Source organism: Aquarana catesbeiana, linkage group LG07, assembly GCF_042186555.1.
Source record: "Aquarana catesbeiana isolate 2022-GZ linkage group LG07, ASM4218655v1, whole genome shotgun sequence".
NCBI classification, from domain to species: Eukaryota; Metazoa; Chordata; class Amphibia; order Anura; family Ranidae; genus Aquarana; species Aquarana catesbeiana.
The window spans coordinates 258,597,021-258,611,639 of record NC_133330.1 but is presented as its reverse complement, the minus strand read 5'-3'; the positions used below and the strand labels follow the sequence as shown (position 1 = coordinate 258,611,639).

Here is a 14,619-nt window from a genome sequence, read left to right as displayed (position 1 = left end):
GTGGGATGGCCAATGGTCGGATTCAGCGGGACAGCCATGGGCAGGCCCTGGGAAATGTTGGTGCTCAGACATGGGGAACCCCAGGCCTAAAGCTATATAAGGGGCCCCAAAATTTCTGATGGCTGCCCTGAATCCCCCCCCTCACAGTTTTAACCTAGATTTGTCCTTTGCTTGCACTTACCTTTAAATACTCTGGTGGCCCATCGGGACTGAAGCTCTGCAGCTACCATGGTTGGTCCAATTGGTAGGAGAAATGCAATAAATGCAATTGTTGGTTTTTCAATACCCACTGGAATTATCTTTTTATATAAATTCCCTTCATTTTCATCTTTCTTAAAAATTGACTCATCCAAAAAAGGGAAACTGTAGCCAAATCCAGTGCACAAAATGACAACATCAAGGTCATGCACTATAGAACCATCTGAAAAATGGGCATCTGTGTCAGTAAATTTTGCCACTCCTGGCTTGATAATAATTGAGCCTGACAGAACACGGCTTGCAATCTCATCATTTACCAAAGGCTCCTTCCAAATGATTCTATGAATAAATATAAATTAATTTCACTAACACAGTATTGGTATATGGTATTTCTTATATATATTGTTTTTTAGGGGCTCCAATGCGGCCTGTACATTGTGGTTGCAGGTGTATGCATTATGTGCTACAGACATTTTCAAGTGTAACTTTGTGAATTACCCTTAGTATACTCACCCACCCCGGTGGAGTGCCCAATGGCTTTTGATCATTTCCCTCCTCCCCCCGGCTGCAATCTAGGTTAGTTTACCTCGGTAGTATCTATTTTGTTTGCTTTTCCTACTAAACCAATCCTTTCCCATCCCCCCCTCTTACCCCCCCCCCCAATTCTCTATCATGGTTGTCCTTCCTACCTTTCCTGATTTTCCCCCCCGGCCTCCCCTCTCCCCCCATTTTTTTGTTTTTCCACCCCCCCCTCCCCTTCCCTGCCTTCCTAGCCTTTCCCTTTTTCCCTTTTCCCACCTTTTTTCCCCATCTATTTTCCCCTCTTCTTCCCACTCTCCTTTCTTTTCCCTTTTCCTTTTTCTCCTCCCCCCCTTCCCCCCCCCTTCCCCCACCTTTTCCCTCCCCCTTTTTCCTCCCCCTTTCTGATTTTTGATGGGCGATCAAAGTGAAGAGTGGTATATGGCTTTTATGCTGTATCTCAAAAACTAGAGCTGATAGGAAATAATTGGTGCCATCGTTGGAATTGACGGGTCAAATATACCCAGGAATAGGGATGAGCTTCACATGTTCGACCGTTCGTCAAAACGTTATGGGCCGTGTCGCATCATGGCCCATAATTCACTGAGGCATCGCAGTGCATTGCTGGCTGATGATTGGCTAAGCATGCACTGTGACCCGCATGCTTAGCCAATCACAGCACCGTCTGTACAGAGAGCCATAATTGGCCAAAGCCAGGGTGGCTTTGGCCAATTATGGCTCAGGGGGTTTAGTACACGCTCCACACTATATAAGGCCGTGTGGCGGCCTTGTGTAGTGTGTTGCGGCGGCAGAGAGATAGACAGAGATAGTGTAATTTGATTTAAGTTAGATAGAGTAGGCAGGTGAGTCAGTTAACTGCACTTACAGTGTATTGTGTATATATATATATATATATATATATATATATATATATATATATATATATACATCCTAGGTGTTGTGTATATATATATATATATATATATATATATATATATATATATATATATATATATATATATATATATATATATACACTGTATTCAGTTTAGCTAGATCCGTTCCTGTTATTCTCTTCCTACTGACAGGCAGGCAGGTGTGTTTACAGTATTTACAGCTACCTGAAGAAAATTGCTGGTGTTCTTCTAATCCTATTAGTACCACAGGCAGGCAGCTACAGTATTTACAGTTAGTGTAGTGCATCCTCTGCACAGTGTGCACCTAAAGCTACCTGAAGAAAATTGGTGGTGTTCTTCTGATCCTATTAGTACCGCAGGCAGCTGCAGTATTTACAGTTAGTGTAGTGCGTCCTCTGCACAGTGTGCACCTAAAGCTACCTGAAGACAATTGCTGTTGTTCTGATCCTATTAATACCACAGGCAGGCAGCTGCAGTATTTACAGTTAGTGTAGTGCATCCTCTGCATAGTGTTCACCTAAAGCTACCTGAAGAAAATTGGTGGTGTACTTCTGATCCTATTAGTACCACAGGCAGGCAGCTGCAATATTTACAGTTAGTGTACTGTGTCCTCTGCACAGTGTGCACCTAAAGCCACCTGAAGAAAACTGGTGTTCTTCTGATCCTATTAGTACCACAGGCAGGCAGCTGCAGTATTTACAGTTAGTGTACTGTGTCCTCTGCACAGTGTGCACCTAAACCTACCTGAAGACAATTGCTGTTGTTCTGATCCTATTAGTACCACAGGCAGACAGCTGCTGTATTTACAGTTAGTGTACTGCGTCCTCTGCACAGTGTGCACCTAAAGCTACCTGAAGACAATTGCTGTTGTTCTGATCCTATTAATACCACAGGCAGGCAGCTGCAGTATTTACAGTTAGTGTACTGTGTCCTCTGCACAGTGTGCACCTAAAGCTACCTGAAGACAATTGGTGGTATACTTCTGATCCTATTAGTACCACAGGCAGGCAGCTGCAATATTTATAGTTAGTGTACTATGTCCTCTGCACAGTGTGCACCTAAAGCTACCTGAAGAAAATTGGTGGTGTTCTTCTGATCCTATTAGTACTACAGGCAGGCAGCTGCAGTATTTACAGTTCGTGTACTGTGTCCTCTGCACAGTGTGCACTAAAGCTACCTGAAGACAATTGGTGGTATACTTCTGACCCTATTAGTACCACAGGCAGGCAGCTGCAATATTTATAGTTAGTGTACTATGTCCTCTGCACAGTGTGCACCTAAAGCTACCTGAAGAAAATTGGTGGTGTACTTCTGATCCTATTAGTACCACAGGCAGGCAGCTGCAATATTTATAGTTAGTGTACTTTGTCCTCTGCACAGTGTGCACCTAAACTTACCTGAAGACAATTGCTGTTGTTCTGGTCCTATTAATATCACAGGCAGGCAGCTGCAGTATTTACAGTTAGTGTACTGTGTCCTCTGCACAGTGTGCACCTAAAGCTACCTGAGGAAAATTGGTGGTGTTCTTCTGATCCTATTAGTACCACAGGCAGGCAGCTGCAGTATTTACAGTTAGTGCACTGTGTCCTCTGCACAGTGTGCACCTAAAGCTACCTGAAGAAAATTGGTGGTGTTCTCCTGATCCTATTAATACCACAGGCAGGCAGCTACAGTATTTACAGTTAGTGTACTGTGTCCTCTGCACAGTGTGCACCTAAAGCTACCTGAAGACAATTACTGGTGTTCTCATACTAATAATACTACAGGCAGGCAGTTGATTCTGCTAGCTGCAGTATCAGTATATATATACATCCCAGCTTTGTGCAGCTACATCTCACTGCAGACCATTAGTGTGTCTGGAAGGCCAACAAGGAGAGGCAGACAGTCACAAGCCAATAAAAGAGGGCAGGCAGGCTCTGTGTCTAGAGGCAGCAGTGCTGGTTGTGGAGAAGGTGCATCCTCATCAGCATGAGGAAGGATGCCCTCCAGGGGTCAGCTTAAGGGCAACACACTGACTGCATCACACCGCAGAGCTCCGCATGTGCAGGGCACTGCTGTCTGCGCGTTTTTCCAAAAGTTGTTTGGTGTGGGCCTTTTTTTGAGACGAGTGCATCAGATCCCACCACTGCTATTTGCAACATATGTCTCAAGCGTATGTTGCGTGGCCAAAACATCACCCGCCTGGGCACCACATGCTTGACAAGACATATGTCGACCTGCCATGCAGTTCGTTGGCAAGCGTACCTAAAAGACCCACACCAAAGAACAAAGCGGACCTTTCCTTGCTCCTCATCAGCTGGGAACTCCAACCCCACTATACCTTCAGTCCTCTCTGAAACCTGCACTGAGAGGAATGAAGGTGTAGAATTAGGTGTGTCACAGCCAAGTACTTGCGGGCAATCTGCTATCGGTACACCGATGTCAGATTGTACCAGGCAAATTTCCCTGTCCCAGTTGCTGCACCGCCGAAAGAAGTTCGCTCTCAGCCATCCACATGCCCAGCGGTTGAATGCTAGCTTGGCTAAATTGCTAGAAATTCAACTGCTGCCTTTTCAGTTGGTAGACTCTGCCCCCTTCCGTGAGTTTGTGGAATGTGCGGTTCCTCAGTGGCAGGTTCCCAAACGCCACTTTTTCTCATGGAAGGCGATTCCGGCTCTCTACAGGCATGTGGAAGGCAATATCTTGGCCTCACTGGACAGGGCGGTCAGCGGTAAGGTGCATATTACCGCTGACTCATGGTCCAGCAGGCATGGACAGGGACGTACCTATCTTTCACCGCGCACTGGGTGACTCTTCTGGCAGCTGGGAAGGATGCAGGACAGGGTGCAGTAGTGTTGGAGGTTGTTCCGCCACCATGCCTCCAAAATTCTACTAGTGGTAATTCTGACACACCTCTCTCCTCCACCCCCTCCTCTTCTTCTTCCTCCATGGCCTCTTCCTGTGCTGATTTGTCCTCGGAACCAGCGGTGCTCTGTAGGCGTTCAAGGGGCTACGGAAGCACGCAGGCAAAAAGATGCCATGCGGTGCTTGAGCTGGTGTGCTTAGGGGACAGGAGCCACACTAGGGCAGAGATTCTGCCATCTCTGCAGGGGCAGGTTCAGAGGTGGTTGACACCATGCCAGCTTAAGCCAGGTATGGTGGTTTGCGACAATGGCACCAACCTCCTCTCCGCCCTCTGACAGGGACAACTGACCCATGTGCCCTGTTTGGCTCATGACCTTAACTTGGTGGTAAAGCGGTTCTTGGGCAGGTACCCAGGCTTACAGGATGTCCTGAGGCAGGCCAGTAAAGTCTGTGTGCATTTCCGCAGGTCATATAATGCCAGTGCTCGGCTGGCTGACCTCCAAAAGGAATTTAACCTGCCTAAAAACCGCCTAATCTGTGACATGCCCACTAGATGGAACTCAACATTGGCCATGCTGCTGCAGCTGCACACGCAGCAGAGGGCCATCAATGAGTACCTATGTGACTATGGCACCAGGAAAGGGTCGGGGGACCTTGGTTTTTTTCCCCATGCCAGTGGGCTATGATCAGGGATGCATGCACTGTCCTGTCACCATTTGAGGAGGCCACGAGGATGGTGAGCAGTGACAGTGCATGCATCAGTGACACTGTCCCTCTTATCCACCTGTTGGAGCACACGCTGCTTGGAATAATGGACAGGGCACTTGAGGCAGAACAGAGGGAGGAAGAGGAGGACTTCCTTGCCTCTCAAGGCCCCCTTTATCCAGACAGTGTTCCTGCATGCCGCCGATCACACAGGAAGAGGACGAGGAGGAGGATTGTGTCAGCATGGGGGTGGAGCCTGGCACTCAGCATCAGCAGCAGTCTTCAAGGGATCATTTACAGTCCGAAGAAACCCATGGACTTGTACGTGGCTGGGAGGAGGTGGCTGCGGATCATGTCGTCCTTAGTGACCCAGAGGACTCTGAACCGAAAGCAAACCTACGCTGCATGGCCTCCCTGATCCTGCAAAGCCTGCAGAAGGATCCTTGTATTTGTGGTATCAAGGGGAGGGATGATTACTGGCTTGTAACCCTCCTTGATCCACGTTACAAGGGTAAGGTTGCGGACCTTATCTTGCTGTCGCAGAGGATGAAACATCTTCGGGAGGCCTTGCAGAAAGGTTTGTGCAACGCGTTTCCAGAGCCTGGGAGGTTACAATTTCTTGGTCCTCCTGGACAACGTGTTGCTGAGGCTTCAGTCAGTGACAGAAGGAGCGGTGGAGAAGGTGGCCGTCTGACCAATACGTTCAGACAATTTTTTAGTCCACAGCCCCAAGGTCTGTTCGGTTCCAGCAACCATCGCCAGCGTCTGATTCACATGGTGCAGGAATATCTAGGGGCAAGATCAGACTTGGACACCTTTCCCACCGAAAATACTCTAGGTTACTGGGTTTTGAGGATGGATCACTGGCCAGAGCTTGCACAGTATGCAGTTGAGCTACTGGCCTGTCCTGCATCCAGCGTTCTTTCGGAAAGCACATTCAATGCTGCTGGAGGCTTTGTAACCGATCACAGGGTGCGCCTGTCCACCGAATCGGTCGATCGGCTGACCTTCATAAAAATGAATCAGTCTTGGATCACCAGCTACCAAGCACCTGATGCTGATGTAACCGATTGATTTTTTTTTAATGTGAGATCCCTTCAAGACTGCCTATGCTGATGCTGAGTGACTATCCTGTTATGCTGAGTCACAATCCTCTTCCTCCTCAATTTTCATGCTGATAGCTTGTAAGAACATTTTTGGTTCTGGGCACCGCCACCAGTGGCCAAGACACAATTTTTCTGCCCCTGTTTAACAGGGGCGTTAAATTACAATTTTTGATGCTATACTTTGCAGCAGGGCTGATTCTTGCGCTCCAACTAGAGTATCTGTGAGGGGTTGCAGTGTTGTGGCACCAGCACCAGTGCCCGAGGCCCAAATTTTCAGCCCCCGTTTAACAGGGGCGTATAATTACAATTTTTTAAGCAATAGTTTGCAGCAGGGCTCATTCCTGCTCTCCAACTATAGCATCTGTGAAGGGTTGCAGTATTGTGGCATCAGTGCCTAAGGCCCAATTTTTCTGCCCCGTTCAACAGGGACATGTAATTACAATTCTTTATCTAATATTTCACAGCAGGGCTCATTCCTGCGCCCACCAAGAGTAACTGTGAGGGCTTACAGTGTTGTGGCAACACCACCACCACCAAAGGCCCAATTTTTCTGCCCCTGTTCAACAGGTGCATGTAATTACAATTCTTGATATAATATTTCACAGCAGGACCCGTTCCAGCGCCCACCAAGAGTAACTGTGAGGACTTACAGCGTTGTGGCACCAGCACCACCACCAAAGGCCCAATTTTTTTACCACTGTTCAACAATGGCATGTAATTACAATTCTTGATCTAATCTTTCACAGAACGGCCCGTTCCTGTGCCCACCAAGAGTAACACCTAAGGCCCCAATTTCTGCAGAGTATATAGGGCAGGCCCCTAATTTCAAACATCCAACTTACAAACGACTCCTACTTGCAAACGGAAGGAGACAACAGGAAGTGAGATTAAATCTACCCCTAGGAAGGGAAATTCTCTCCTGTAAGAGTTAATATGGGAAAAACGTGTCTCCTCTTCACTGATGCTTTATCACAAATCCTTGTTTCACTAAAAACCCCAAATTTTCAAAAAAGATTTGTCATTGGGACAGAAAGTGAGGTGAAATCCTCTGAAGAGGTGCACAGACAGCAAAACAAATGTTACTGGGTGATAACCCTTCCCTATGTTTTCCAAAAAGCTTAAAAATAGATTTTTTGGCTGGAGCCTGAGGCCCCACGCCTTTCTTTTTTTTTAATTTGGGTGCGGGGTTCCCCTTAATATCCATACAAGATCCAAAGGGCCTGGTAATGGACTGGGGGGGGGTACCCATGCCGTTTGTCTCACTGATTTTCATCCATATTGCCAGGACCCGACTTTACATTAAAGCCGCAAGCAGTTTTAAATGACTTTTATTCCTTTAAAAATGTCATTTTGTGCAGGGACTGTTCTAAGCACGGGAAACACACGCCACTTTACAGGCATACTATAGACACCCCCCAGGTACGATATTTAAAGGAATATTTCACTTTTATTTTTTCACTTTAAGCATCATTAAAATCACCGCTCCCGAAAAAACGGCCATTTTTAAAACTTTTTTTTGCATTGATACATGTCCCCTGGGGCAGGACCCGGGTCCCCAAACCCTTTTTAGGACAATAACTTGCATATTAGCCTTTAAAATTAGCACTTTTGATTTTGAGCGTTCGAGTCCCATAGACTTTAATGGGGTTCTAAAGTTCGCGTGAACTTTCGGTCCGTTCGCAGGTTCTGGTGCGAACTGAACCGGGGGGTGTTCGGCTCATCCCTACCCGGGCACAGGTCTTACATTCAAGGCACCAAATTGTATGTTGGCCTGTGCTTTTAGTCTCCCTCCTTTAGGGGTATTTTCACATTGGTGTGATCACACGGGTTTTATCAATGTCATCATCAGTCAAAAAAGTGATGAAATCGGTTTACATCAGTTTGTACAGTTTAAACAAAACATCTCCAGCCTTACAGAATGACCATGCAGTCTATGTACCCCTATGTAGAGAAAACTATTCCCAAATGGGATAGTAGCACAACAGCAAAACATATCTAAGAGCAGGAAGCAGTGTTAAACAGCAAAAGAACTGTCAAAGGCTAGCACTGGAAACAATATATCATTTTATTTTTGTATTGGGATAAATGGATAGATGTGGAGATACACTATATTACCAAAAGTATTGGGACACCTGCCTTTACACGCACATGAACATTAGAGGCATCCCAGTCTTAGTCCGTAGGGGTCCAATATTGAGTTGGCACACCCTTTGCAGCTATAGCAGCTTCAACTCTTCTGGGAAGGCTGTCCACGAGGTTTAGGAGTCTGTCTATGGGAATGTTTGACCATTATTCCATTTGTGAGGTCAGTCACTGATGTGGACGAGAAGGCCTGGCTCGCAGTCTCTGCTCTAATTCATCCTAAAGGTGTTCTATCAGGTTGAGGTCAGGACTCTGTGCAGGCCAGTGAAATTCCTCCACCCCAAACTCGCTCATCCATGTTCTTATGGACCTTGCTTTGTGCACTGGTGTGCAGTCATGTTGGAACAGGAAGTGGCCATTCCCAAACTGTCCCCACAAAGTTGGGAGCATGAATTGTCCAAAATGTCTTGGTATACTGACACCTTAAGAGATTCCTTTATTGGAACTAAGGGGCCAAGCCCAACCCCTGAGAAACAACCCCACATCATAATCCCCCCTCCACCAAATGATTTGCACAAAGCAAGGTCCATAAAAACATGTATGAGCGAGTTTGGAGTGGAGGAACTTGACTGACAACTTGCACAGAGTCCTGACCTCAACCCAATAGAACACCTTTGGGATGAATTATGCCCATGATCGGACATTGATCGGACATACCGACAACAAAATCCATGGATTTTTTTCCGACGGATGTTGGCTCAAACTTGTCTTGCATACACACGGTCGCACAAAGTTGTCGGAAAATCCCATCATTCTGAACACGGTGACATAAAACACATACGTCAGGACTATAAACGGGGCAGTAGCCAATAGCTTTCGTCTCTTAATTTATTCTGAGCATGCGTGGCACTTTGTGCATCGGATTTGTGTACACACGATCGGAAAATTTTATAGCCTGCTCTCAAACTTTGTGTGTCGGAAATTCCGACGGAAAAAGTCCAATGGAGCTCACACACGATCGGAATTTCCGGCAAAACAATCCGATCGCACTTTTTCCGTCGGAAAATCTGACCGTGTGTACAGACTGCGAGCCAGGCCTTCTTGTCCACATCAGTGCCTGACCTCACAAATGCGCTTCTTGAAAAATGGTCAAACATTCCCATAGACACACTCCTAAACCTTGTGGACAGCCTCCCCAGAAGAGTTGAAGCTGTTATAGCTGTAAAGGGTGGGCCAACTCAATATTGAACCGTATGGACTAAGACTGGGATGCCATTAAAGTTCATGTGTGTGTAAAAGCAGGCATCCCAATACTTTTGGTATTATAGTGTTTTTTTAATGTCAGAGAAGTAAAATGAATATTGTCTTAAACTAGGTTAGATCACCTTTTAGAAAGCAGCCTTGATGTGGCAGTGTAGCTTCACATACATTATTGGTTTACGTGACTTCTTGAAATTACTAGTTCTTCTATCCACAGTATATATGCACAAGAACATTATTCTTTTAGGAGCGTTGTATAAAAGTGTATGTGTCTTTACCCCTCAGGTTGTATATTGTACAGTTTATGGTTAAACCGATTGTTCAACTTTCGTTTCAACATCCATCTGAAAACTGATCGTGGTACTAAGTTTTCTATCCAATTGTTAATACGACGTAGCATAAACAGATCATAAGGGTAGCCATCCTTCCCAAGACGAGGTAACACCCATACTCCTTCCCTAGTTGTAAGGTATACCTAAAAAAAACTCAATAGATTATTTGAAATCCAAGGATACAAATGAAATACAATCTGATCAGCAATTGGCTAAACATATGTGGATTTTATTTTTTTTTCATATGTAAATACAGTTAATCAACAGGTGGTATTTTCTTTTCCCCTTACTTTGCAATAGAGTTAACACAGCTTCACCAAGCCAGCCAATGCCCAATTAGATTCAAGAAAATTAAAATAAACATAAACATGATGGTGTTGCATCTAGCTCCTCACTCCACACAGTCACACCAGATAGCAGGTACACTGAAGAAACACAGATGAACTGGAGCAGTTACTGCAGTTACCACCAGAGAAGTCACAACATCCAGGGTCAGGTGGGTCATCTCCATTAGACTCCCTAGGACTCAAGCAATGCAAGGGACACCAGTTGTTATATGCAACCTGCACATAACTTCCTCACTTCCCCCTGCCATTGATAATTTCACTGTTTCTAACCAGTCACTTTAAGATCTTATATAAAAGAAATGTTAATTATGCTCTGGAACTCTTTACATCAAGATATGGTTAAAATAAAAATGAAAATTCAATAAACAAGTTGCAGAAATCACATGGCTGAACACTTATGTAAGTATAATAACTCATATGCTGCCACCAACCAGGGGAGGGCTGACAGGCTTAGGCCTGGGGGGCAAGTCCAGTCAAGTGGCCCATTGAACCACTGACCCACAGACCAGCGGCCAGCAGGACCCATAGATCCGCGGCCAGCTCCCAGCAGGACCTACGTGCCATGGCCAGTTCCCAGCAGGATATACAGGCCAGCCGCGGCCAGCAGGACCCACAGGTCATGGCCAGCAGGACCCACAGGCCATGGCCAGCTCCCAGCAGGACCTACAGGCCAGCAGAGGCCAGTAGGACTCACAGGCCATGGCCAGCAGGACCCACAGGCCATGGCCAGCAGATCCCACAGACCATAGCCAGCACCCAGCAGGACCTACAGGCCAACAGGACCTACATTCCAAGGCCAGCTTCCAACAGGATATACAGGCCAGCCGCAGCCAGCAGGACCCACAGGCCATGGCCAGCAGGACCCACAGGCCATGGCCAGCTCCCAGCAGGATATACAGGCCAGCCGTGGCCAGCAGGACCCACAGGCCATGGCCAGCAGGACCCATAGGCTAGCCCTCAAAAATTTCACTCGCCCGCTCGCATTTTGGGAGTGGATTTTGAGAGCTGACGAGAAGGGCTGCCTGGGAGCGGGGAGGGTGAGCACCGTCAATCACAGAGGGGAAGAGAGGGGAGCCGCCGGCTGGATGATCAGAGCTATTGAAATGAAAGCTGTGATGTTCCCTGCTCTGATCATCCAGCCGGCGGCTCTCCTCTCTTCCCCTCCATAGGTAGGCTGCATGGTGGGCACAAACTCCATGGGACACAGGCTGCATGGTGGGCACAAACTGCATGGGACACAGGCTGCATGGTGGGCACAAACTTCATGGGACACAGGCTGCATGGTGGGCACAGGCTGCATTGCACACAGGGTGCATTGCACACAGGCTGCATGGGACACGGGCTGCATGGTGGGCACAAACTGCATGGGACACAGGCTGCATGATGGGCACAGGCTGCATTGCACACAGGCTACATGGTGTGCACAGGCTGCATGGTGGGCACAGGCTGCATGGGACACAGGCTGCATTGTGGGCACAGGCTGCATTGGACACAGGCTGCATGGTGGGCAAAAGCTGCATGGGACACAGGCTGCATTGTGGGAACAGGATGCATGGTGGGCACAGGTTGAATGGAGGGCACAGGTTGCATTGGTGGGCACAGGCTGCATTGATGGGCACAGGCTGCATTGGCGGGCACAGGCTGCATCATTGGCGGTCACAGTCTGCATTGGCGGACACAGACTGCATTGGCGGACACAGGCTGCATTGGTGGACACAGATAAAGTTGTTAATATTTAGCTCTGCATAAAACATTTAAGTGTCATTTCATGAGATAATTTATGAGGGCGGGTTTAGGGGCCAGTTTAAGGGCGGGATTAGGGGCAGGGCAGGGTAGGGGTTGGGCGGAGCAACTGGTGGCGAGTAACCCTTGAGGCCTGACTAGTAGCTCAGGAATTAAAATTTTGAGCCCTTCCATATATGGCCAGCAGGACCCACAGGCCATGGCAAGCTCCCAGAATGACCTACAGGCCATCAGGACTCATAGGCCATGGCCAGCTCCTAGAAGGACCCATAGCCCATGGCCAGCAGGATCTAGAGGCCATGGCCAGCAGGACCCACAGGCCATGGTCAGCTCCCGGCAGGACCAACAGGTCATGACCAGCAGGACTGGACCAGAAAGCCAGACAGTGTTGAGGGCTATTTACTATTTCGAGGTTACTGGGTGGGCAGGGCACTGGGCCAGGGTAAATGGGGTGTATGGGGGGGATTGGATGTGGGGGTCAGGTGGGGGTGTCAGGGTCTCTCACCTCAAAGATGCCAATGGAAGCTCAGCAGGTCCTTGCACGGCCTCCTGGGGAGTGATCACAAATTCAAGTTGCAACCAGCGCCCAGCCTAAGCCAGTCACGTGCGTCCCCTGGCAGGCTGGGATGCCCTGCCTCCAGTCCAAAGACTCCAGGAGTTGAAGTGGAAAAGTAAACTGCATTTACTGAAAGTAAACTGCTCCCAGTCAGTTAGTTCTTCTCTCTGTGACTGTCTCTCTAAAATTTTTAGGTTGCCCTGTTGCAAGCTTGCAGCCATCCAGCACCCAGCCCGAGCCAGTCATGTGCAGACATCCCAACCTGCAAAACCTCATTTTTAGGGAAGCGACACTTTGCGTCAACCCCCTCCAATGAAATGCAGCCTTACCAGTGCCAATTAAATGCAGCCTTACCAGTGCCAATTAAATGCAGCTTTTCATTGCCAATTAAATGCAGCCCATCAGTGTCCATCAGTGCAGCCTTATGCCGCGTACAGACGATCAGATTTTCCGACAACAAATGTTGAATGTGAGCTTGTTGGCGGAAAGTCCGACTGTGTGTATGCTCCATCGAACATTTGCTGTCGGACTTTCCGCCAACAAATGTTGGCTAGCAGGTTCTCAAATTTTCCGCCAACAAATTTTTTTTGTCGGACTTTCGATTGTGTGTACACAAGTCCGTCGCACAAAAGTCCACGCATGCTTGGCATCGAGTAAGAGCCGGAAGCGCTCAGTCTTGTAAAACTAGCGTTCGTAATGAAGATATCACATGACTATTGAACTTCCTTTTTATCGGCTCGCCGTACGTCTTGTAGGTCACTACATTTGTAATTGTTGGCCAATATTTGTGTGACCGTGTGTATGCAAGACAAGTTGGAGCCAACAACCTTCGAACAAAATTCCATGGTTTTATTGTCGGAAAGTCCGATCGTGTGTACGGGGCATTACAGTGTCCATTCATGCCACCTCATTAGTGCCTACCAGTGCAGCCCATCAGTGTCCATCAGTGCAGCCTATCTGTGTCCATCAGTGCCACCTCATCAGTGCCCACCAGTGCAGTATATCAGTGTCCACCAGTGCAGCCTATCAGTGTCCATCAGTGCCACCTCATCAGTGTCCATCAGTGCCACCTCATCAGTGCCCACCAGTGCAGCCCATTAGTGTCCTTCAGTGCCACCTCATCAGTGCCCACCAGTGCAGCCCACCAGTGTCCATCAGTGCCACTTCATCAGTGCCCACCAGTGCAGCCCATCAGTGTCCATCAGTGCCACCTCATTCGTACCCATCAGTGCAGCCTATCAGTGCCCACCAGTTTAGCCTATCAGTGCCACCTCATCAGTGCCCACCAGTGCAGCCTATCAGTGTCCATCAGTGCAGCCTATCAGTGCCCACCAGTTCAGCCTGTCAGTGCCACCTCATCAATGCCCTCCCATGCAGCCCATCAGTGTCCATCAGTGCCCACCAGTGCAGCCTGTCAGTGCCCACCAGTTCAGCCTATAAGTGCCACCTCATCAGTGCCTACCAGTGCAGCCCATCAGTGTCCTTAAGTGCAGCCTATCAGTGTCCATCAGTGCAGCCTATCAGTGTCAGTGTCCTTCAGTGCCACCTCATCAGTGCATCCTATCAGTGTTCATCAGTGCAGCCTATCAGTGTCTATCAGTGCCACCTCATCAGTGCCACCTCATCAGTGCCCACCAGTGCCCATCAGTGCAGCCTATCAGTGTCCATCAGTGCCACCTCATCAGTGCCCACCAGTGCAGCTCATCAGTGCCACCTCATCAACTCAGCCTATCAGTGTCCATCAGTGCCACCTCATCAGTGCCCATCAGTGCAGCCCATCAGTGCCACCTCATCAGTGCCCACCAGTGCAGCATATCAGTGCCCACCAGTTCAGCCTATCAGTGCCACCTTATCAGTGCCCACTAGTTCAGCCTATCAGTGCCACCTCATGAGTGTCCACCAGTGCAGCTTATCAGTTCCACCTCATCAGTGCCCATCAGTGCCACCTCATCAGTGCCCACCAGTTCAGCCTATCAGTGCCCATCAGTGCAGCCTATCAGTGTCCATCAG

General features: G+C 48.1%; 1 protein-coding gene across 2 annotated transcripts in view; it reads right to left on the bottom strand.

Moving 5' to 3' along the window:
- The window catches only part of LOC141103544 (dimethylaniline monooxygenase [N-oxide-forming] 2-like), a 108,494-nt gene that overhangs the window by 17,331 nt on the left and 76,544 nt on the right, over nucleotides 1-14,619 (bottom strand). For both annotated transcript variants that reach the window (XM_073593241.1, XM_073593240.1), the window contains 2 exons: nucleotides 9,910-10,106; nucleotides 182-537 (listed from right to left, as the gene is read on the bottom strand). In XM_073593241.1, coding sequence (XP_073449342.1) covers nucleotides 182-537; nucleotides 9,910-10,106 — 553 coding nt within the window. The remainder of the gene's footprint in view (nucleotides 1-181; nucleotides 538-9,909; nucleotides 10,107-14,619) is intronic.